The sequence below is a fragment of the Delphinus delphis genome, chromosome 2 (assembly GCF_949987515.2).
Source record: "Delphinus delphis chromosome 2, mDelDel1.2, whole genome shotgun sequence".
NCBI lineage: Eukaryota > Metazoa > Chordata > Mammalia > Artiodactyla > Delphinidae > Delphinus > Delphinus delphis.
The window spans coordinates 174,478,609-174,503,556 of record NC_082684.1 but is presented as its reverse complement, the minus strand read 5'-3'; the positions used below and the strand labels follow the sequence as shown (position 1 = coordinate 174,503,556).

The 24,948-nt window shown below is 43.4% G+C and overlaps 2 protein-coding genes across 16 annotated transcripts in view; one reads left to right on the top strand and one right to left on the bottom strand.

The window, feature by feature from the left end:
• The window catches only part of NSUN6 (NOP2/Sun RNA methyltransferase 6), a 70,786-nt gene extending 46,689 nt beyond the window's left edge, over positions 1 to 24,097 (top strand). For 4 of the 14 annotated variants that reach the window (XM_060006333.1, XM_060006332.1, XM_060006321.1 and 1 more), the window contains 5 exons: positions 1,815 to 1,963; positions 12,281 to 12,406; positions 14,042 to 15,438; positions 16,413 to 16,726; positions 18,155 to 19,470. In XM_060006333.1, coding sequence (XP_059862316.1) covers positions 1,815 to 1,963; positions 12,281 to 12,406; positions 14,042 to 14,254 — 488 coding nt within the window. In that variant the 3' untranslated portion in view covers positions 14,255 to 15,438; positions 16,413 to 16,726; positions 18,155 to 19,470. Of the gene's footprint in view, positions 1 to 1,814; positions 1,964 to 12,280; positions 12,441 to 14,041; positions 15,439 to 16,412; positions 16,727 to 18,149; positions 19,471 to 23,199 lie in introns of those variants that run through there. The other 10 variants (XM_060006323.1, XM_060006331.1, XM_060006329.1 and 7 more) reach the window with 10 other exon arrangements.
• Positions 19,541 to 24,948, bottom strand: part of CACNB2 (calcium voltage-gated channel auxiliary subunit beta 2) — a 398,219-nt gene continuing 392,811 nt past the window's right edge. For both annotated transcript variants that reach the window (XM_060006318.1, XM_060006319.1), the window contains 4 exons: positions 24,145 to 24,296; positions 22,677 to 22,772; positions 21,483 to 21,668; positions 19,541 to 20,129 (listed from right to left, as the gene is read on the bottom strand). In XM_060006318.1, the coding sequence (XP_059862301.1) occupies positions 19,662 to 20,129; positions 21,483 to 21,668; positions 22,677 to 22,772; positions 24,145 to 24,296 (902 nt within the window). In that variant the 3' untranslated portion in view covers positions 19,541 to 19,661. The remainder of the gene's footprint in view (positions 20,130 to 21,482; positions 21,669 to 22,676; positions 22,773 to 24,144; positions 24,297 to 24,948) is intronic.

The window sequence follows — 24,948 nt, the reverse complement described above, 5'->3', positions numbered from 1 at the left end:
GGCTCCGGACGCGCAGGCTCAGCGGCCATGGCTCGCGGGCCCAGCCGCTCCGTGGCATGTGGGATCTCCCTGGACCAGGGCACGAACCCGTGTCCCCTGCATCGGCAGGCGGACTCGCAACCACTGCGTCACCAGGGAAGCCCTACTGGGCTTGTTTTGACAGAAACAGCAAGCCATCAGGAAGGATCAAGTCCTGTCCTCTACCCCTTTTATCTTTCATCCTCTTCCCACCCCCATCGCTTCTCTGCCTCCTGTTGGTGAATCTTGAAGCCAACAGGCAAAGGAGAATTGTAGTTCACAGAGTTCCGCCCTCAGCATCACACAGCAGAGTAGAAGTGGGTAAACTTGGAGCTCAGAAGAATATAGCTTAGTAACTAGCATATTTGGAGCAGAACAGATAGTCCTTGAAATAGGTTCAAATGTATACTAAAATTTCGTATATGATAAAATTAGCATTGCAAACCTAGAGGGAAAAGTAAATTAATAAATGGCTCTAAGATGATTTTTTTGTTTGGAGGGCTGGGGGAAAGGTTTATACACAAAAGTAACTTCAGGATGGATTAAAGTTTACTGTCAAGAATTAAATGGAAAGTAACTAGAAGCAGGTATAGATGAACATTTATTTGACTTCATAATGGGGAAGATTTTAAAGCATGAAAGCAAAGCTAGAACTCAAGAAAAAAGATAAATTTAATACTCAACATTTATGTATGTAAAAAAAAACGTGGCAGATGGCAAATAGTGGGAAATATTTGTAAAATAGTTAAGATGAGATCACTATTTTTGATGTACAAAGAGCTCTTCTAATCAATACAAAAAAGACAAGTCTCAGTAGAAAACCAGCAAAGACGATGTGACCATCTAAACAAAAAAATACAAATGGTCAATAACATAATTATCAACTGATGAGGATTTTGGGGAAAGTACACTCATGACACTGGAAGTGTAAATTGCATATACTCTTTCTACAGGATTTTATCAGTATGTATTAAAACCCTTAATAATTGCTTACTTTGGAAAGATATTTCTTTGGAGGCAGTCGATAAGAAAGCAAGGATGGTTGTGGATGGAGATGAGTTAAATTGATAAGAGCTTGTGTCTCACAGTTTTGCAGTCAGAAAAGCAGGTTATCTTGGGGTGAGACCCAGAACGCTGCTGTGGGCACCGTAGGAAATCAGCTAGCTTTGCATGAAAGCAGTCTGCAGTAATATCTTGCCTACAGTTAGATACCATAAATATATGAGCAGACCCGCTTGGTTTCATGATTTTCTCCAGTAACCCTAAGTAGATGAGAAGCTGGAGTGGAGAAAGTTATGTAAGCAAATGCAGAGGGAAACCTGTGGAAGATTGGATTCGGGGCCATGTAGACTCATTCTAGAGCATAGCCTTGCTGATGGCCACAGAAGCAAGGAAGCCGAGGAACCATAGAACCAGGGTGTTTGCCTAGAAACTAAAAGGTAGTCTCTTTTTCTGGGGCCGTCTGCAGTAAGATTTACTAAGAAAAATACCAGCTCTTAGAATGACTAGAGTTAATTTCATGTCCCAGCCCTGATGAAGTGTGGCTTCTGACATTGGGGGTAGTGGTCTTGTTTGATTAGGCCTTGGCTTGCGCTGTATCAGTTAATCCTATAATAATCACATCTTTAACCTCTTTTACCTGTAAGTCAGTTAGCTGAGCCAGCTACCTGATGGAATTGTTATGCATTACTTTCTGTTCTAGATGATGATGTTAAATTCCGATAATTGCATCTGTTTCAGGAGTTTTCTGTCCTAATAGGGCAGAGAGCAAATAATGTTTATAATTCTCTTTATAGGAGAACCTCCATTCTTACCGGAATCTTTTGACCGAATTCTTCTGGATGCTCCCTGCAGTGGACTGGGACAGAGACCAAACATGGCTTGTACTTGGACTTTGAAGGAAGTGGCATCATATCAGCCATTACAGCGAAAGCTCTTCACTGTGGTATGTGATAATTTTTTGCTGTGGAAGAAAGGTGACCTTTACTAGTTTGATCTTTTAAAGACTGAGAGCAGTATTCATAGCAGCATTATTCACAGTAACCAAAATGTGGAAAAAACCCAGGTATCCATCAACAGATGAAGGGATAAGTAGAATGTGGTATGTACATACAATGGAATATTACCCAGCCTTCAAAAGGAATGAAATTCTCATACACGCTACAACATGGATGAATTTTGAACACATTATGCTAAGTTATATAAGCCAGACACAAAAGGACCAAATGGTGTGTGATTCTGTTTATATGAGTATCAAGAATAGGCAAATTCATGGAGACGGAAAGTAGAAAAGAGGTTGCCAGAGGCTGGAGGGACAGGAGAGCGAATGGGGAGTTCCTGTTTCATGGGATGATGAAGAAGTTCGGGAGATGGGATAATGGTGATGGTTGTAAACAGTGTGAGTGTACTTAATGCCATTGAATTGTACACTTAAAAATGGTTAAAATGGTAAATTTTACATACACTGTACCACACACACAGAACACCTGGTTTTCCTTTATGTTGACTCACTCTTTCATCTCAGGCAATAATAGAATTTCTTCTCTGAGACATTTAAGGAATTTCAAACATTCTGCTCTGTCTTAAAAATAGAGCATTGTTGGGACTTCCCTGGCAGTCCAGTGGTTAGGACTCTGCGCTTCCACTACAGGGGACCCGGGTTCGATCCCTGGTCGGGGAGCTAAGACCCTGCACGCTGCACAGCGTGGCCAAAAATAAAGGGGGGGGTTGTTAACATAGTTGCTAATTGATGTAAAACATTTGGGTATAAAATAAATTACCTTTTTATAGGGTTCTTGGATCATCTTAGTGAATTAAAAGTGGGAAATCCAATAGAGGCAAACACATTCATAAGATTGGGAAGTGACAGCATCCAGTGTCAGATATAGAAGGACAGTAAAAATGTAGCAAATCTAACTGGTCTACAGTATGTTTCAGAAGAAGCCCAGATAGAACATGTGAGAATTTCTGTCAGTCTTGCCAACGTGATTCCATAGGATGTAGACAGCATTTTATCAGAGATGATCCCACCATTTCCTCTCAGTTCTCTAATTATAAATATACAAGCTACAGCAACAGTGGGTATGCTCTGATGATTCCATCTCTGAAGCTATTTTTCAGTACATTTCTTTTCAGCACTGCTGGTGTCTCCTTTCCTATTCAAAAGCGGCACTAAGAGTGGATTGTTTAAACTTTTATTGTATATGGTCTTCAGAGAACACATCCTGGAAGTTAAAACAGCAAGCAGCAAAAAAAAGCAGCTTTGCTTCTAGCTGCAGCCCAGTTTGATGTGAGGGTAAAATTAGGACCTGTTTTAAGAGACATGGCTTTTTGTTCTTTTTAGCTCATAGCGAAAAGACATTTTAAGAGGCTACTTGGGAGGAGATGTGTTGGTCTCAGTGACAAGGAGCATCTGACTGTGTGCAAGAGAGAGTGTAGGATCCAGTGGGTGTGCCACTGGGTGAGGGTAGGGGTTGAGACTGTGGACCCAGTGCCTCCACATACGTTTCTCTGGGTACCTGGGTTTCCATATGGGAGAAGTGGGTAGGGTAACTCCCCCTGATGGGGTACCGTTCTCATGGCGGTTATAAGATTTGTTGAGAAAAGCTGTGTGATGTGCTTAGAACAGCAGCTGGCACCCAGTAGCAAAGTTTAAATTTTGATCCGTGTACTAGGATTAAGAAAGCATAGTATATGCTTTTTTTTTTTAAGATTTTTATTAACTTTTTTTTAAAAATCTGGGGATTTGAAAAGAGAAACTTTCGTTATTTGGGACAAGTTCATTTTCATATTACACCTTATTTCCTGGACAAATACTCATTGGGCACCTCCTATATGTAATACACAACTCTAGGTGCTGATGACATGCTAGTCAACCCCTGACCTTTTACATGGGGTTTCTGTTCTAACTGGGGAGGAAAATAAACAGCTAGTTGAGTTAGAGATTTCTTGTATTCCAAGGCAGTGCCCAGTGAAGCAAACTTTAGGGAGGAAGGGGGATGGGAGCGCCTGATTGGAACAGTTGAAAATTGTACAGGGGCTGGGCAGGGAGGGCGCTGCTGAGACGCTGATATAGAAACAAAGATAAGAGGATGGTGAGGAGGGAGCGAGCACTGCAGGGAAGGAGCAGAGCTTTCCGGGCTGGTGCAGAGGTCCTGAGGTAGGTGTGCGCCATGCACCTTCCAGAGCAGCAGGGGCAGGTGGTGCTCAAGCAGGGCAAGCCAGGCACCTGAGAAGGGAAGGCTGCGAGGGGCCTGCTGTACGCAGGGCCTCGAAGGCCACTCGAGGATGTGGGCTTTGACTCCAAGGGATGACGGGAACATTGGAAGGGCTTTTTTGTTCTGTTTTGCTATTTGGCTGTGCCATGCGGCTTGTGGGATCTCAGTTCCCTGGCCAGGGATTGAACCTGGGCCGCGGCAGTGAACGCCTGGGATCCTAACCACTAGGCCACCAGGGAACTCACCATGGAAGGGTTTTGAGCTGAGAAGAGACAGTTCTAAAAGCACCGATCTGGCTGCTGTGTTGAGAATAGATGGTAGGAGGGCAGGGAATGAAGCAGGTAGGAAACTGTTTGAATAATCCAGGCGAGAAATCATGAAACTTGGAGCAGAATGATAGCAGTGGAAGTTGGTGAGAAGTAGCCAATCTCTGGATATATTTTGAAGGTAGAGCCGATGGCATTTGCTGGATGACTGGGGAATGTGAGAACAAGAGGCATAAAGGATGATCTGAGGTTGGGGCCTGCGCCCCGGGGAGGACGGGAATCCGGCTCCAGGAGGGTTCAGAGGAAGAAGGTAGGAGTTTAGTTTGGGACGTGTCACGTCTGAGGGTAAAAATATTGAGAATGCAGTTCAACATATGAGTACAGAATTCAGAAAGGAGTCTCACCTAAAAATGTAAATTGGTGAGTTTTCAGTATAAAAATGGTATCTAAAGCCGTGAAACTGAATGAGCACATTTGGGAAAGTCTTGGTCCAGATGGACTAAAACAGCTACAAGATAATGAAATGCATCTGGCCTGGAACACTCTAATTAAAGAGAGAGTCCTGGTCATACAGACCATCACCTATTTATCCCAGACACTTGAAAAAGGTATCATATATGTATATTTTTTTTCTTTATACACCTTTATTTTGTACACATTTATAAATGTTGTGTGTTACAACAAGCCTGACTTACTCTTCCCATTTAAAAAATAAACCATAAATAATATAAAGGAATCATGGTCTTTTTCTCCTTTATAAATCCTACCCATGAGTCTTTTTGTTTTTAATAAATTGTTTTGGAGTATAGTTGATTTACAATGTTGTGTTAGTTTCAGGTATACAGCAAAGTGATTCAGTTATACATATATCCATTCTTTTTCAGACTTTTTTCTTATATAGGTTATAACAATACTGAATAGAGTTCCCTGTGCTATACAGTAGGTCCTCGTTGGTTATTTTATACATAGTAGTGTATGTGTGTTAATCCCAAACTCCTAGTTTATCTGTCCCCCATACTGTTACCCCTTTGATAATCATAACTTTGTTTTCTATGTGCGTCTATTTCCGTTTTGTAAATAAGTTCATTTGTATCATTTTTTTTAGCTTCCACATATAAGTGATACTATGTGCTATTTGTCTTTCTCTATCTGACTTGACTTCACTTAGTATGATAGTCTCTAGGTCCATCCATGTTGCTGCAAATGGCATTATTTAATTCTTCTTTTATGGCCAAGTAATATTCCATTGTGCATATATACCACATCTTCTTTATGCATTCCTCTATTGATGGACATTTAGGTGGCTTCCATGTCTTGGCTATTGTAAATGGTGCTGCTGTGAACACTGGAGTGCGTGTATTTTTTTTTAATTTTTATTTTATATTGGAGTATAGTTGATTTACAATGTTGTGTTAGTTGCAAGTGTGCAGCAAAGTGATTCATTTATACATATACGTGTATCCATTCTTCTTCAGATTCTTTTCCCATGTATAGGTTATTACAGAATATTGAGTAGAGTTCCCTGTGCTGTACAGTAGGTCCTTGTTGATTATCTATTTATATATATGGTAGTGTATATATGTTAATTCCAAACTCCTAATTTATCTCTCCCTGCCACCTTTCCCCTTTGGTAACCATAAGTTTGTTTTCTATGTCTGTGAGTCTGTTTCTGTTTTGTAAATAAGTTCATTTGTATCATTTTTTTAGATTCCACATATAAGTGGTATCATATGATTTTTGTCTTTGGCTTATTTCACTTAGTATGATAATCTCTGGGTCCATCCATGTTGCTGCAAATGGCATTATTTCATTCTTTTTTATGGCTGAGTAATATTCCATTGTATATATGCATTGAGGTTTTTTTCATGTCCTGGCTATTGTAAATAGTGCTGCAGTGAACATTGGGGTGCATCTGTCTTTTCTAATTATGGTTTTGTCCAGATATATGCCCAGGAGTTGGATTACTGGATCATATGGCAACTCTATTTTTAGATTTTTAAGGAACCTCCATACTGTTCTCCATAGTGGCTGTATCAATTTACATTCCCACCAACAGTGCAAGAGGGTTCCCTCTTCTCCACACACTCTCCGGCATTTATTGTTTGTAGGCTTTTTGATGATGGCCATTCTGCCTGGTGTGAGGTGGTACCTCATTGTAGTTTTGATTTACATTTCTGTGATAATTAGTGAAGTTGAGCATCTTTTCACGTGCTTTTTGGCCATCTGTATGTCTTCTTTGGAGAAGTGTCTGTTTAGATCTTCTGCCCATTTTTTGATTGAGTTGTTTGTGTTTTTGACAGAGCTGCATGACCTGTTTGTATATTTTGGAGATTAATCCCGTCGGTCACTTTGTTTGCAAATATTTTCTCCCATTTTGTGGGTCGTCTTTTCGATTTGTTGATGGTTTCCTTTGCTGTGCAAAAGCTTTGAAGTTTAATTAGGTCCCATTTGTTTATTTTTGTTTTTATTTTCATTACTGTAGGAGGTGGGTCCACAGATATTGCTGTGATTTATATCAAACAGTGTTCTGCCTTTGTTTTCCTCTAAGAGTTTTATAGTGTCTGGCCTTACATTTAGGTCTTTGATCCATTTTGAGTTTATTTTTGTGTATGGTGTTAGAGAATGTTCTAATTTCGTTCTTTTACATGTAGCTGTCCAGTTTTCCCAGCACCACTATTGAAGAGACTGTGTTTTCTCCATAGTATATTCTTGCCTCCTTTGTCATAGATTAATTTTCCATAGGTGTGAGGTTTATTTCTGGGCTTTCTGTCCTCTTCCATTGATCTATGAGTCTGTTTTTGTGCCAGTACCATACCGTTTTGATGACTGTAGCTTTGTGTCATGTTTTGAAGTCTGGGTGTCTGATTGATTCCTCCAGCTCCATTTTTCTTTCTCAAGATTTCTTGTGCTATTCGGGGTCATTTGTGTCTCCATACAAATTTTGGTGTCAGGGTGATGGTGGCCTCATAGAATGAATTTGGGAGTGTTTCTTCCTCTGCAGTTTTTTGGAAGAGTTTCAGAAGGATAGGTGTTAACTCTCCTGTAAACGTTTGATAAGGTTCACCAGTGAAGCCGTCTGATCCTGGACTTTTGTTTGTTGGAAGATTTTTAATCACAGTTTTAATTTCAGTACTTGTGATTGGTCTGTTCATATTTTCTATTTCTTCTTGGTTCAGTCTTGGGAAATTGTATCTTTCTAAGAATTTGTCCATTTCTTCTAGGTTGTCCATTTTATTGGCATATATGTGTTCATAGTAGTCTCTTATGACTCTTTGTATTTCTGTGGTGTCCATTGTAACTTTTCCTTTTTCATTTTATTAACTTGAGCCCTCTCCCTCTTTTTCTTTTTTTTTTTTTTTGGTACGCGGGCCTCTCACTGCTGTGGCCTCTCCCGTTGTAGAGCACAGGTTCCAGACGCGCAGGCTCAGCGGCCATGGCCCCCGGGCCCAGCCGCTCCACGGCATGTGGGATCTTCCCAGACCGGGGCACGAACCCGTGTCCCCTGCATCGGCAGGTGGACTCTCAACCACTGCACCACCAGGGAAGCCCCTCCCTCTTTTCTTGATGAGTCTGGCTAAAGGGTTATCAATTTTATCTTTTCCAAGAACCAGCTTTTAGTTTCATTGATCTTTTCTATTGTTTTCTTCATCTCTGTTTCATTTATTTCTGCTCTGATCTTTATGGTTTCTTTCCTTCTTCTAATTTTGGGTTTTGTTTGTTCTTTCTCTAGTTGCTTTAGGTGTAAAGTTAGTTGTTTATTTGAGATTTTTCTTGTTTCCTGAGGTAAGATTGTACTGCTGTAAACTTCCCTCTTAAAACTGCTTTTGCTGCATCCCGTAGGTTATGGATCGTCGTGTTTTCATTGTCATTTGTCTCCAGATAGCTTTTGATTTCCTCTTTGATTTCTTCTGTGACCCATTGATGTTTTAGTAACATATTGTTTAGCTTCCCTGTGTTCGTGTTTCTTACAGTTTTTTCCCTGTAATTGATTTCTAATCTCATAGCGTTGTTGTCGGAAAACATGCTTGATATGATTTCAACTTTCTTAAATTTACTGAGGCTTGATTTGTGGCCCAAGATATGGTCTATCCTGGAGAATGTTCCATGTGCACTTGAGAAGAAAGTGTATTCTGCTGCTTTTGGATAGAATGTTCTATATATATGTGAATTAAGTTCATCTGGTCTGATGTGTCATTTAAGGCCTGTGTTTATTGATTTTCTTTCTGGATGATCTGTCTGTTGATGAATGTGGGGTGTTAAAGTCCCCCACTATTATTGTGTTATTGTCAATTTCTCCTTTTATGGCTGTTAGCATTTGCCTTATATATTGAGTTGCTCCTATGTTGGATGCATATATATTTACAGTTGTTATATCTTCTTCTTGGACTGATCCCTTGATCATTATGTAGTGTCCTTCTTTGTCTCTTGTAACAGTCTTTATTTTAAAGTCTATTTTGTCTGTTATGACAAAAGTAGCAAAAAGTATTGCTACTCCAGCTTTCTTTTGATTTCCATTTACATGGAATACCTTTTTCCATCCTCTCACTTTCAGTCTGTATATGTCCTTAGATCTGAGGTGGTTCTCTTGTAGACAGCATATATATCAGTTTTGTTTTTGTATCCATTCAGCCAGTCTGTGTCTTTTGGTTGGAGTATTTAATCCATTTACATTTAAGGTAATTATCGATAATGTGTTCTTATTGCCATTTTTGTTAATTGTTTTGGATTTGTTTTTGTAGGTCTTTTTTCTTCCCTTCCTCTTTTGTTCTCTTGTGATTTGATGGCTATCTTTCGTGTTGTGTTTGGATTGCTTTTTCTTTTTTGTGTGTGTCTATTGTAGATTTTTGGTTTGTGGTTCCTGTGAGGGTCTGATACAGCAGTTTATATATATACAAGGTTGTTTTAAGTTGCTGGTCTCTTAATTTCCAGTACATTTCCAATATCCTGCATTTCTACTCTCCTCTTCTCATATCATATTTGTGTGTGGATGATTTCCTGCCGTTACTTTAAGTTTGCCTATGCCCGTGAGATTTTCCATTTGTAATTTTCTTATTTCTACCTGTAGCCTTTTCTTTTCTGTCTAGAGAATTTCCGTTAGCATTTGTTGTAAAGGTGGTCTGGTGGTGCTGAATTCTCTTAGCCTTTGCTTGTCTCTGAAGCTTTTGATTTCTCCATCAAATCTGAATGTTGTATCTGAATGAGGGCATTGCTGGGTAAAGTATTCTTGTAGTAGGTTTTTCCCTTTCATCACTTTAAATATATTGTGCCTCTCCCTTCTGACTTGCAGAGTTTCTGCTGAAAAATCTGCTGATAACCTTATGGGGATTCCTTTTTATGTTATTTGTTCCTTTTAATATTTTTACTTTGTCTTTAATTTTTGTCAGTTTGATTAATGTGTGTCTTGGCATGTTCCTCCTTGGTTTAATCTTGTATGGGACTCTCAGCGCTTCCTGGACTTGAGTGAGTGTTTCCTTTCTCACGTCAGGGAAGTTTTTGGCTATAATCTCTTCAGATATTTTCTCAGGCCCTTTCCCTCTCTCTTCTCCTTCTCAGACCCCTATAATGTGAACGTTGGTTCATTTAATGTTGTCCATTTCATTTATGGACATTTAATGTTGTCCCAGAGGTCTCTGAAATTGTCCTAATTTCCTTTCATTCTTTTTTCTTTATTCTGTTCTGTGGCAGTGATTTCTACCACTGTCACTTATTTTGTTCTTCTGCCTCATTTTTTCTGTTATTGATTCCTTCTAGTGTAGTTTTCATTGCAGTTATTGTATTGTTCATCTCTGTTTGTCCTTTAAATCTTCTAGCTCTTTGTTAAACATTTCTTCTTGTCTTCTTGGTCTATGCCTCCGTTCTTTTTCCGAGATCTTGGATCATCTCTACTATTGTTACTGTAAATTCTTTCTCAGGTAGATTGCCTGTCTCCACTTCACTTAGTTTTTCTTTTTGGTTCTTATCTTGTTCCTTCTTCTGGAACATATTTCTCTGCTGTCTCATTTTGTCTGACTGTATGTGTTTGTGTCTCTGTTTCTCAGGCCGCAGGACTGTGGCTCCTCTCGCTCCTGGTGTCTGCCCCCTGGTGGATGAGGTTGGTCCTGGGGCTTGTACAGGCTTCCTGGGGGGAGGTGCCTGCCCACTGGTGGGTGGAGCTGGGTCTCGTCCCTCTGGTGGGCAGGTTCATGTCAAGTGGTGTGTTTAGATGTGGCTGTGAGCTCAGTATGGCTTTAGGCAGCCTGTTTGCTGATGGTTGGGGCTGTGTTCCTGTCTCACTGGTTGTATGGTCTGAGGTGTTCTAGCACTGGAGCCTATAGGTTGTTGGGTAGGCCTCGGTCTTGGTGCCAAAATGGCGACCTCCTGGAGAACTCAGGCCAATCAGTATTCCCTGGGACCTCTGCCACCAGTGACCTTGCTCCCATAGTGAGCCACAGTCAACCCATGCCTCCCCAGGAGACCCTCCAAAACCCACAGGTAGGTCTAGCCCAGGTGTCTACGGAGTCACTGCTTTGCGCTGGGTCCCAGTGCATGTGAAATCTTGTGTGCACCTTCCAAGACTGGAGTCTTTGTTTCCCCTCGTCCTATGGAGGTCCTGCACTTAAGCCCTGCTGGTCTTCAAAGCCAAATGCTCTGGAGGTTCCTCCTCTTGTGCCAGACCCTCAGGCTGGGGAGCCTGACCAGGGGCCCAGAACTTTAACTCTTGTGGGAGAACCTTGCACTGTAATTATTTTCCATTTTGTGGGTTGCCCACCTGGCGGATATGGGATTTGCTTATATTGTGAAAGCGTCCCTCCTACTGTCTTGTTGTGGCTTTTTCTTTGTCTGTGGATATATTGTAGCAAACTGTCTTTTTTGGTAGGCTCTGATCTGTTTTTGTTGGTGGTTCAGCATTTCGGTGTGATGTTGGTGTTTCTGTGAGAGGAGGTGAGGTCAGGTCCCTCTACTCCGCCATCTCGTCTGGAATCAAGGGCTGTGTAGTCTGGATGCTTGCTGCCTCTCTCCTCAGTGTGTGCTGGCCGTTATCCACTTGATACGGGCTGTGCAGGTGCGGTGGCCTGTGCGTACTCCCGGTACGGCTGGGGCAGCCGTTGGCACCCTCTCCCACGTCTCCCAGTGGTGGCAGCGGCCCGCGTGCTCCCGGGGATAGCGGGGGTGGCGACGGGAGCCCGCTCGTGGGTCTCTTAGTGCTGGTAGTGGCCTGTGCCTGCCTCTGGAGCCCATGATGGCGGTGTCGGCTCGTGCCCGCCCCCAGTGCTTGTGTAGGCTGTGTCCTGCTGCCTTGGAGCGCGTGTAGGGAGAGACGCCCCTGTGGTTTTCCCACCTCCCCCCAACGGTGGTGCCTTGCCGTCTCTCATGGGCCCAGGCTTCTTCTGAGTGCAGCCTCAGTTGCCCTTCTCCAGCCTCCTCAAGGTGTCTTCACACAGCCCAGCCTGGTCCTTTCCCGGGACTGTCTCTGAAGCCCAAGCTTCAGCACCCAGCGCCCCACCCCCCCATACTGGCAGTTGCAGGAAACTTTCCTTCTGCACAGCTCCCTCTCAGGGCCGCAGGTCCAGTCCTGATTCCTTTCTCTCTCTCTCTTTTTTTCTTCTGTCCTGGCTGGTTATGTGGAGGTTTTCTGGCCCTTCTAGAAGTCTGAGGTCTTCTGCATCTTCATGCAGTAGATGTTCTGTGAGAATCGTTTCACTTATAGATGTATTTCACGTATATATTTGTTTATATACATTATATTAAAAATGTTCACTTGCTCTTGCGATACTCATCATCGATCACACCTGTCTTTAGGCAGTGGAGCTGCTGAAGCCGGGGGGCGTGCTGGTGTATAGCACGTGCACTGTCACCCTAGCAGAGAATGAAGAACAGGTCGCCTGGGCCCTCAAGACATTTCCTCACCTTCAGCTTCAGCGCCAGGTGAGGGCCATTGCCGTTGTCTCTGGGTGATCCGGTAAGTCGTGGAAACTTAAGCGTGTTGATAAACACAGAGAGTGATGTGAAGAGACGCGGTGCACAAGGTTTCTCTAATGAGAGCTGTTCCAGACCGCCCTTAGAGGATTTCCCATCCTGACCCAGTGTTTCCAGGCCATCGCTGTCTGCGGTTGTGTTAAGATGCCACAGAGCTCAGGGGTTTTCTGTCACATGTTTATTTGACTTGTGGCTCTTGTTCGTGTTACTCAGAATTTTGTTTCTAAAACCCTTCCTCCACCCCTCGGTCCTATAACTTTCCTGATAGGGCAAATGTTGAGCAGTTTTCTAATATCACACCAAAGCCCAAAGAGGCTTTAATAACTGGGATGTCAGAAGACTAGCCAAGGGGGGAAATGGTTCAGGATTATTGCTTCCTTCTGGATCCTTATATAAGATAGGGGACATTTCAAAAGGTGTCTTGTACTTTATTTTACCTAGCACTGTCTTTCCGTTCTGGTTTTTATTAAAACTATATTTATTGACTAGATTTCTTAGCCCATGATGTTTGGGATTAGGTTTAAATCTGTGGTAATGCTCACATTCATTCAGATAAACTGAACATCTAATGTCAGTTGTTCCAGTACAGAATTCTAGTAAGTAACTGGAATATACAGACAGAAGGCAATCTAGAGATGGTTTCTAGACTCAGAAATTAAGATAAGTGCATTGTAGGTGACAAGGAGACTTGAGAATTCACTTGCATTTGATGTGTGTGTGTACACATATACACTCAGTATCTACCTAAAAGAGATGGAACTCCCCCCACACACATGGGTTAATAGGCGACAGGGTTTCAGATATAAACCTAAGAACATATATCTTCAGTAACACAAGCGTTTGTGAAATGGTGACTTAAGTTAGGCTTATGCATCTTTTGTAGTAGTGGTTTGCACAGATCGCTCAGTCCCTTATGATTCTGTATTCCTCTAAACTAATCGAGGCAGCCTTAGTTTTCTCGTCTCTTTTAATATTCTAGTACATTTAAAAACAACAACAAAAAAAGAGAACTTTTATCATCCAGTAGGTGTGGGCCAGAGAGAGGCATCTTCAGATGCCCAAGAAACTCCTGTCAGCTTTGGGGAGTCTGACAAATAAAGCTGGGTTTTCATCTCCTGCTGTAACTGATAATAATGTTCCACTTGCTAAGTGCCCACTCTGTGCCAGGCCCGATACCACCCTACTTATTTAAGCCTCAGATCAGAGTATTTCACCTGTTTCATACATGAGGAAGCAGGTAAGGTAAGTTACTTTCCTAAAGTCGCACAGCTAAGCTGTGGCAGAGCTGTGATGTGAATCCACGTGCTTCTAAGTGTGGAGCCCAGGTCTCCTGCATGTCGTGGGCCTCGATAAGCATAAGGGCCATCCTAGGGACTCAGTCGTCAAGTGGCTGCATGTTACCACCCTCCCACTTTACTACCCGGAAAAGCAGCATGTCCATTTCACAAAAATAAAAGGTATTTACTAATTTTTCTGTTTCTGGAATTGGTGGTAGTTACAGCTCAGTTTGTCCTTTTACGTAAATGGTACACAGGCAGACTTCCCAACGCGAGGATGTTTGTGTTCATTTGTCTCCCCGAGCAGGACCCACAGGTTGGAGGAGAAGGGATGCTGGGAGCTGGCCTGTCGTCTGAGCAACTGAAACGGCTGCAGCGATTCGATCCCTGTGTGGTGCCGTCACAGGACAGTGACACTGGTTCTCTCAGAGACGCCAGGATAGAAGACACGAGTTGGCTCGCAAATAAGGATTGTATAGGCTTTTTCATTGCAAAATTTGTAAAATGCAGAAGCACGTAGGAGAAGGATCCTTAGAAATGAAAGTTCCAAACATTTTCCGTTTTTTTTAAACCAAAAACTGTTGTCAGGCCACGTGATTGATGCCGTGGTTGCTGAGGAAACAGAAAAGGCTGCCGGCTGTTCCACCAGGAATCAAGAGACTGTACTTCACAGAGGAAGTAGCCGGGGGGGTGGAGGGGGGGCACTTGTGTGTCTAAAATACTTTTCCTTTATGGATTTAGCAGAGTATAAAGAAAAGGAGATGCCTGAAGATGTCTGGAACATTTCATTTGGGGTCTTTGTTTTAATTTGTAAAGAATGCAAGTCATTTTTAATGTTAAAATAAGTGGATTTAACAAAAGGAATAAAACTAGTGGTATTTAATTTGGTTATAAAACACGTTTTCCGTTATTGAGCTCCTTCAGAATTCAGGGTGTGGGAACTATAACTTATTTATCAAGTGCCAGGAACGTAGCTGGGGATTTCACCTGACTTTTTCTGTTTACTATTTGGTAAGTCAACCCTCTTTCAAATGAATTCTGGACTACTCCCAGTAACAGTCTCCCTTCACTATGTTGACGTTTTTTCTTCTGTCATATTTTAAACTAAAAACTAAAATGAATTTTTTTAAACTCTGTAGATTAAAAATGAGACTATTGCACAATTCGGGTACCTTTTAGCATCTAATGGAATACATACAAGTTCCTAGAGACGTGATTGGTGAGAAAACCATCTTGTGAGAGCTGGGAAGTGGCCGGGTGCTCACAGCTGAGCCTTGGTGTTCTCCCTCTGAACAGAAGCAGCTCCACAGAACACCTTCCCCAGACCAAGCAACTGTGACTAGGTCAAGACGAAACAAGACCACTTCACCATCAGACCTGAGATCCCCCAAACTGCAGAGGTGACCAAACACCACCCATGGCGGCCAATATAAGAGGGCGGCCTTTTTAAGATGAACTGTGTAGCTGTAGGCTTGCTTTTCATCCTACCTGCTTTTTAGATAAAATAGATTAAAATACCCAGCCATAGTTTAAAAGCTATCTCATGTTGTGTTAAATACATCTATTTTGTTAATTCAAATCACCTCAAAATGCCTGAGCCTCGGACAACTGCCTAATATATTTTTTTCCCTTCATAGGTCTCCATTAGGAACTTCTTGAAACTTCCTTGTATCCCTGAAGAATGCTCATCTCATCTCAGATCAGGTGAGATCCTCAGAGGCCTCTGCTCTGAGGAAGCCTTTCTTGCACACCCTTCTCGGGGGCTGGGTCGGGCGTGTCTCCCTCTACACCCCTCGTGCCTCTGTCTCCTCTTGTCACGGCACTTGACACATCACTCTAGTGTACGAGGCATGCCCTGGACCGCTGCCCCCAGGCTTGGGAACATTCTGGAGGCAGGACTGTGCTTTCTGTACGGCTTCAGAGCAGATCATTGTTACACGCTTATTGAACGAGGGAAAAACCCCATCAGGCTCCCTAAGATTCAGACATGTGACTGACTTCTTTCCGTCCCTCATTCTGCCTGATAGCCAGTAGATGTCATCTGCCTAAAGAGAAACGCTGTTGACCTGTGGTACTTCTGCTTCTAGGGCTCGGCATACTTCCTTGAACTTTCAATATGTTTTTGAAAAATACACAAAATCCATCCCTTCTCATGCTCTCTGCAGAGCCTTAGGTGCTAGGCTGGGATGGAAATGGTAGGGAAGGAGCCTAGTAGCAAATGTGTAAAGTTTTGATTAATACCAATAAATATCAAAATACAAGCAATGCAGGCAAAACAAAAGAAAAATATTTGCATATTGAAAACAGGACAAATAAAAAATATTGTTAAAATTTGTTTCTTTAACATAGACATTTTTCAGTGGGTTTTTTTTCTTTCGAAAAATAAAACAAATTGGAAAATAAAGCATTCAATCTTAAGGAACACAGACATATAAGAAAAAATATGATAAAAGGACAAAAATCAGGGAAATGTGGAAGAGAATGAATATATTCTCTTTTAACTTATTTAATGTTACCATAGTTGTATCTGTGAAACAGAAGCATTTTAATTCAACAGTGAGTACATTTTACTTCAAAACCGTGTATCACATTTTAAACAGTAAAGTACAAATAGTTAAAAATATAACACGATTCAACAACTGACCCAGAGCCCTCTGATTGCCTGTTTTCTCCAACAGCATGACTCTTGACGTGTTAGTAAGATTATCCAGGAGTAGCAGCATTGTGTCACTGAGCAAAGGGCGAGGAACTGAAGATCCATTCTGATGACAGGTTTATTTTAGAAAGGAAAAGTACAGTTCAAAATCGGAGGCAAGAATTGCAGACCATATAAGATGAAGGTGGGAGAAAGTTGGCTTTGCCGTGCTCAGGCCTTCAGAGGCCTTTGACCTGCCGGAAGCTGTCACTTTTCAGGTGTCGTGGGGAGATGACCACAGCCCATCAGTGACGGGCAGCACCCCCCAGGATGATGCGCCCCACACGCGAAGTGCAGGTGAGTATTTAACATACTTTGAGCTGTAAGAATCACTCCTAAAATGGCACTTAATACGACTAATAGTAGACAGTGCAGAAGCCAGCTCTTTATTTGTTTGCTATGAATGAATGACTTTAAACCAGGCTTGTTGAACAGTTCAGTGTAGCTGACAGTTGAAGGTTTAACATGAATGCAGAGCAGACCATGTTAAAATGTGGCATTGTCCCAAAGTACAGAATAACTAAGACATCCTACGTTTAGCAGCACCTTTTTGTAACAGTAACTTAAGTGAGCAGTAGAGAAAGAGCAGAGGAAAGGCTGAAATGGGTGTGACGAGAAAGACACAGAACTATTCAGAACTTTTCCAGCATTTTCTAGGTTAACTACAACAATCATGATTCTACGACTGAGTCTGTTAAGATTAAACCTTTGCTGTGTGAAAAGACTAGAATTTTACATTCCACAAGTCAGTGAATATCCCATTGTCCTTGGGATTATTTCTTCAGTTACATATTTAGTCCACACCGTTTACACATATGCCCACTCTACAGTTTTCACATAAGCGTGCTCTTTTGTCAAATCCTGCAACAGAGATTTTGCGGAATACTCTGATTTGGACTAGTGTGTTTCACAGTAAAGTGAGAAACGAAGAGTCCAGGTCAGAATTTAAAAAATGGAATCCGTTAGCGTGATTCTTTGAAAGGGATTAATGGTAGCAGCAAAGAAGATACATACCAGTTAGACTTCAAGAATTTACACATTCCAAAGCCATGAACTGGGATGAAACTTCGTATAGGAAGGGACGGGGCTGGCGATCATTGATGTGGTACCGTGATGGACAGCTGACTGGAAGTATTTTATAAAAGTAACTTTAGCTGGAATACGGTTTCCCAATGATGTGAATATTTTACATCAAAAATTTATATATTATGCCTACTGTTCTTATATTCAATAAATAAAGGTATGTCAACAGCACAGAGCTAATTAACAAAGAGATTGAGGGAAATGGTTCCTATATTAGCTGATAAAACACTATATACGTTAACTCATTTTTACAACTCTGAGTTTTCTTTGGGGGAGAGGAATAAGGAGTTAGATGTGAAACAGTTGTACTTATAAAGGTCCAAGATATATTTGGCAAGAACCTGGAATAATCAAAGAAGCGAAACAAAAAATAGCTTAACTTATTTAACAAAATAATAATTTTTAATGTCCAGGTCTGAAGGTAGGCAGTCAAGACAGGCGTTTTCCAGGGACAGACTTCAAGTGCCAGGTACTTGCACGCCTAATACTGTCTGTCTTACCTGTCCAGTCTTAACTGGACAGACGGACACTTAGGAGAGACAGGGAAGGTTTCAGGCTCAGCGTGACCACCACCTCGTGGGCCGCGTTGGGCGGTGTCCCTGACGCAGGGCCACAGCATCTTCTGGCTTCCCCTCAGAGCAGGTGTCCGACGCAGGAAAACCTCAACGTCTCGTTCACTTCAAGTCACCTCCTTTTGCCCTGATTTCTTGCGAAGAGCAGAAGCTTTGGTTATAAGAAGCACTTCGAGGTTGTGACGGACAGTGAAAGTGTCGGAGCGGGGGGAACACAACGGGCACGGCGGGCGAGGCGAGGTGAGGAGATGGGGGGAGTCGGGAGCATCTGTGTAAACGCTTCTCTCTCAGACGAGAGGTCGTCGGACATTTCCAGTGAAACACTCATCACAGTGGCCCGTGTGGCCCCTCTCCAGGAGCCAGCGGGGGGCAGCTCTCCGGGGCGTCCCCTCTGGCGGCGTGTGCCCTCCTGGCCCCTGACGGCTCGGCGGGCCACAGCGGCGCAGCGAGCCGCGGAGCCAGGCAGGTGGACGCCTCGGCCCTGGGCTGGCCGCCGCTGTTGTCAGCGTGCACGCCCGTCACTGGCTCGTGTGCACGCGGCTCCCAGACTCCAGGGCCGTGACCTGAGACACTGGGTACGCAGGACGTGGCCGTCACAATCAGTGTGAACGGCACGGAGCGGAGCAACCCTTGGAGTTTGGTTATATTTCCCAGAATTTATGGTCACAATGATTAACGTACAGGGATGGAGGAACATTCAGAAATCAAACCTTTTCAAGTCAGGCAGTCACACGTATTTACAGTATGTACAGACTCTCTACTAGAACGGGAATAGGTGTCTAGACGACGTTATTACAAATTTCCTGAAGGTGGGCATTTCTAGTCCCTGTAATTCAGAAAGCAGATCTGCTGGCTTGGCATTAAGACTCTGAAATAGTGCGATCAAACTGATACATGTATATATATATATATATATATATGTGTATATATATATATATATAATAATTATATAATTATCATAAGAAGGTGTTTGCAGAAATAACATTTACAAACTGTCTATACAGTACACGATGCTAGTACATAGAAAATAGATTCTGACTTTGATCCCCTTGGCGTAAGGCAAGACAGTCTGTCCCCAGGTTTAGTCAGTCAGCCAGAGGTACAAGCGAGAAACAGTGGTCCACGGATGACGATGCAAATCGGGCGCCTACATAGTAAAGGTCGGGAGAACCAAGAAGTTCCACTTTTTACGTGGGCCGCTTGATTCTGGCCCGCTGGATACATCAACCACATTTTCGAAAACATCAGCTATGCTTCTTAAAATCCTGATGCCACCTGGATGGCAACAGATGATATTGTTCAAGTGGCAGCGATCCTAGACCGTTTTCAAAGTGCAGTAGACAACCAGAGGACTGCAGCCTTTCCAGGCGAATTTATATAGCACTTACTTACAAAAGGAAAATAAAAAGTATATTGATACTCTATTTCCTGCTGTTGCTATCCAAGCAACAGCAGTACAAAATATACAAGACAGATCACATATGATTGCAATGTAGACCCCCAAGATTGAGTTGGAGGGTGGTGGTATACAAGACTTACTTAAAAATAAGAAAACCAACGACACAAAAGGGCAAAAGTCACTGGCGGATGTAAACCTCCCTGTTCCAGTCCCCAGCCTCATGCCGTCTCCTGGACACCCCTTCCCCCTCCCTGTCACAGCAGCGATCCTTGGATTTGTGGCGGCTCCACTGTTTGTCGCCCTCGTTGTGGTCCTGCTCTCGATCCGGGTCCCGGGAGCGGTGCCGAGACTCCCTGTGTCTGCGCTCCCCACCCCCGTGGGGTTCCTCTCTGTGGCTGTGATCTCGGTGCGGGGCGCAGTGGTCTGCATGTTCGTGGGAATAATCTTCCTTGGGCTCCGCGTATGCGGAGTCGCGACTCTCCTGCGTTTCTGAATCCAAGGTCTCCTGCCTGGAGAGGCCGCGGCTGGCCCCGCTGCGATGGCTGTGGTGCTGGGGTTTCTTGACTGGGTCTGGGCAGGGTTCTTCTTCAGCTTGGGAAGCAGAATGGGTGGCAGCCGTGCGATCGGTCCTCGAATCATGAGAAGCCTGGAGGCGAAGGAGCAAACACAGGCCTCAGCCAAGGTCGGGGTCTGGGGAACTGTCGCAAAGGCAAGTGTCTAGTCCCTTTTCACAGTCTCTAAAGTGCTGAAATGAAATCTGACCTCGCTCGGGTGCTTCATGTATTCAGTAACATCCAGTAGCATTTACATTGTATTGGACTTTCTGTTAATTTGTAAGCGCCTAGAACAGCACAGAGTAACTTTACAAATTTTTTAAAAATGAATGAAGGAGGGAGGGCATTCTTTTATATGTTCTCTTGTGGTTCAAATATAGATATAGGTCCCTGAGATCTGTCTACACATGGGTGGACACTTAACCACCTCTGCTCGGATACAGGTGGGAAGATTAAAAATTCTTAGGATGTTGGCTTTAAGGGAAAAAATGATAAAATGTCAAATGCTTAAGTGGCACTTACTGTGAGACCAGCAGTGTTATGAGACTGTCACGTATACTGACTGATTAAATACAACAACCCTGTAAGCCAATCTCATGAGAAAAGTCCCATGACAGCCCCACAAGGTAGGGTCGTTAGTATTCCTGAGGCAAAGGGCAGGTAAGGATTTTATCCAAGATTAAACCCCTGGGAAGGGGTGGAGAGGAGAGGGAATTGAACCCAGGTAGTCTGAGTCCACAGTCTGTGCTGCCGGCCGCATAGAAAGTTCCTCTATCCTGGCCCGAACAGAATATGGGGAGAGTGGATTTTACGGTTTATAATACAGTAAGTCCCCTACATACGGACCTTCAGGTTGTGAACTTCCAAAAGATGCAAACATAGCTTCGCATGTCAAATCACTAGGTTAGATCATTTGTCTGGCGTACATTGTCGTGCGTGCATCCTCTACCAGTGGTTGTGCTTTTGTGTTCTTTACCGTATAGGGTACGGTGGTACCGTATCTTTATTTCAAGCTCAGGATGGTCGGAAGCGAGCGTAAAAGCAGTGGTGACCTAGCGGGTACGACTGTCCTTTTTCAAGGGACTGTACTGTAAGGTTAAAAATGTTTTAACTTTCGTTTGTTTCTTCTGTATTATTTGTGTGCAAAGTATAATAAACCTGTCACGGTACAGTACCATATAGCCGATTGTGTTAGTGGGCAGCCTAGGCCAACTGTGCTGGACTTACGAATGCCTTCTCGGAACGGAACTCGTTCGTATATGGGGGACTTACGGTACTTCATAGGATGCTGTTTACACTCCTCTTACGGGCGCACAGCTCACGCTGGAGACACTTAAGGTACTCGGTGTTCTGTCTCATTCTGGACAGGGCTGCCCGACTGGAACGAGCACCGCCCCGGAGCCCTGGACCCCAGTGGCGCGAGCGAAGGAGGGAGCGCTGCTCACCTGTGAGCTGGGGGCCAGAGCGGGGCTGATGGGCAGGGTCGAGGTGGCCAAGGTCCGGCTGAGGAGAGGGTCGGGGCCACTGCTGCAAGGCGGGTGGGCGGCCTTCCAGTAGGCCTCCAGGTAGTCGGCGAGGTGCTCGCAGGCGTCCTCCAGCTGGTTCTCGTCCAGAATCACGTCGAACAGCTCCTGCAGGGGCAGACAGTGCAGACGGCGTGCTTACGGCACCTTGCCCGTGCTGCCCCCGGGCCTCCCGCACGCCAGGAGCACGAAGGGTGCCCGAGGGCTGCGTGCTGCATCCCTGCCGTGGCGCCGGACTCCTCTCTTCGCGGGGGCTGACCGCCTGCTATGGCCTCACCGCTTGGCTGTGTGAGTGACCAGGAGTGAACAGGTGTGATAACAGTTGCTAGGGGCACCAGAGAAAAGTTGCCCGTAGTGAAAAAAAAGGAATTGATCCTATGTTAGGGGCGAGATGTACAAAAGAAAATGAGAATATAAGCCAGAGACTATGAAAAGCTGAACCTTGGAAACGACTGAGGCAAGGTGAGGATGTGAGGAAGCCGAAGCCACTGACTGGATGTGGCCCAGACTTCATAGTAGTTCAGAGTTCTTGCAAGTGTAATGTGCTCCCGGCAATTAGAAGTGGGTCTGAGCCCAGTTCTTAAGGCTTCTGATACACCTTCATTAAAAACAACAAAGCCAGAACAAAAGCCGGAAGCATACAGGCCGAAAGCGTGGTATGCAAAGCAGGGGATTCGCGGTAGGGATGTGTTCAGGTGTCAGAATCTGGTTACTGAGTGCTTTAGAAATGGTCTTAGATCAATTTCTTAGACGGTAATGAAGAGCCAGCAACTCGCTCCCTGAGTAGAAGTGAATAATAAACCAACCCCAAACAGCCATCTTTTCAACCAAAGTTTTGAAACAATGATTGTGTTTCATTGAAGATGACTACTGAGGTGTTAGATTAACAAAGCGAGGTCACCACGGAACACACCGTAGCTGTTCGTAAGCGACGACCATGACCTAGACAAGTGCTCGTGGTAAGAGGTAGACTCTACCGTTCCCGTCTTTGGGAGGAAACCCACCGTTAATGGGCAGGGTTCTCCCTGGACAGGCGTTTACCTGTCCGTCTGGTTTTTGTTAACAGAATGTGGGTGTGAAGCCTTCAAGTGGATTATACTGCATAGAGAGACTTACCGGAGGGCACTGAGCCAGCTTATCTGCTGCTACCATCTGAACATTGAGGTGTTTAGCTTGAGATTTCCCTCGAGATTTTATTAACCTTTGTAAAACCTGTAAAAGACGAGATTCTTCAACTGGGGTATCTGCACTCAGGTGAACAACAAGGTTCGTTATTCGTTCCTTTCTCCGGTGTCCTCTGCATGCAGCACTGATGGTTTACAAATAGATTACGCTAGAAAACAATCTTCAAGATGGTCAGCAAAATTAACACGTTGACATAAATCTCAGTCGCAAGCTTCGTAAGTCACCAGCGTGGAGATGTTTCTGAGTCTTGTCTTTTTTCAAGGCTAGCAGTTCTCAAACTCTGTCTCATGATTTATGTTTTTAAACACTGTGGAGAACTCCCAAGAGCTTTTTATGTGAACTGTAATAGTTATATATTAGAAACTAAAACTGAAAAATTCATTTAAGAATGACCAGTAACCTCTTATATGTTAACATGTCATGCATTCTGATAAAATAGCTAAGTTATTTGCAGGTTTCTCTACCGCCTGGCTCCACAGAAGACAGCTGCTGTGCCCTGCTTCTACAGTGAATCTGCTGCGGTGTATTGTTTGAAACAGGCAAAGAAAATCCAGTCCCCTACAGATACGTAATTAGTAGCCTTTTCAGATAATTGTGGGTATCTTTCTTTGATACTACAGTAAACAAGTGGTAGCTTTTTAAAGACTAGCTCTCATATCACTCAATGAACTTTTCTTACTCTGTCACGTTAAATTCCATTGATCTGTCCTGAAATTTGAAGGACGTGTCAGTTGTTCTTTCCAATAAAAATGGTGTTCCAGGACGAAAGTGGCTACTTTGGTTTATGACTTGAAGAACACACTGGTACCTGCCCTCAAGAAAACGGACTTCGAGTACATAGCTAAAGAACTTGTGTACTTCCCATTTCGTTACATAGAATATTAAAAAGGTTTGTACTGGAGTCAAAATTTAAGCATTTTTACTACATCAGGACATTCTTAAGTGAAACTGGGTTGTGTGGCTTTTTTTTTTTAACCTGGGAGTGCATGGGGAGGGAGAATGCCACAGCTGCTACTGCTACTGTGGTCTTGATTCCTGCTTAGACATCACCCAGTGCTGCTTCTGCACCGCTGGTGCAAAGGTCAAACCAGTGAAAAAGGGGGAGGATGTCTGAGTATTAGATAATGCTTAGATAATAATCATGGAAATGGTTCTGACCTCATGGACCCTCTAAAAAGTGTTTCAGAACCTCCCCCACCAGGAATCCATGGACCACTTTGGGAATCACTCACGCTCCTAAGCCATGAAACTTATCATCACGCTTGCTTATGTGAATCTTAACAATTCTCGGCTACCACGTCTCTCTTCAGACCCTTTGTGATGGATAAAGACACAGCCCGTTTCTAATTGGAAAGCAGACTAGTTCCATTACAGAGCAAACAGTAACCACCCTACTTACCTTAGGAGAAGAAATCTTGACATACACTATAATAGGGGCCAGAGAGGTTTTACTAAGCTGGGCTGGATGATTAATAGTATCTGCATCAAGGACCACCAGTTGCAATGTTCTTGCAAGTTCAAAAATCCTTTCAATTTCACTCTGAACTTCGGCTGTAAAAGGTTAAGCAGAGTTTGATTACTTTACAGCATTTTTAAACCAGATTGAGACAAAGTAAAACGGTACTCAGGTAGGTGAGGTTGCTGTCTACAGGTAAGAGAGCTGGTAACAGGTGTCCTTTGGAGAGAGCCGTTCCTTCATAATACCTCTAGCATTTAGGGAATTCCTCTCTCAACCAGACATCTAACACAATGTCTGTGAGAGTCAACGTTTCTGGCTCTCTGTGCTGACGTGTTTTTGGTGCTATAAAACTTCACTCCATGAAGTCATTTCATTAAAATGTTGTGAAATAGAAACTTGAAGAGAGGTCTTCCCTGTGTGTGTTTCTGACCACGCTAGCCTAGCACCCATCACCAGCCTTCCTGTCACTGCACGGGCTCCTCTGTGTTTATATGCCACCTATTGGTATGCCTTCTGGAGATGATTGAGAGTCTAGAGATGCTTATTACCAAGCTGAACTACAACAGAAAACAGGAGAGATTTTAAGAGTGTTACAACAAACTTCTCCAAAAACACACTTCTCATATTTTCCACCAACAAAAGAACCGCCCTGCAACATTCATGCTTTAAAAGGGCGGTTATATATTAGAGGCAGCATTACAGGAATACAAACTATATAAACATCCAAAAATCTACTTGAATGCC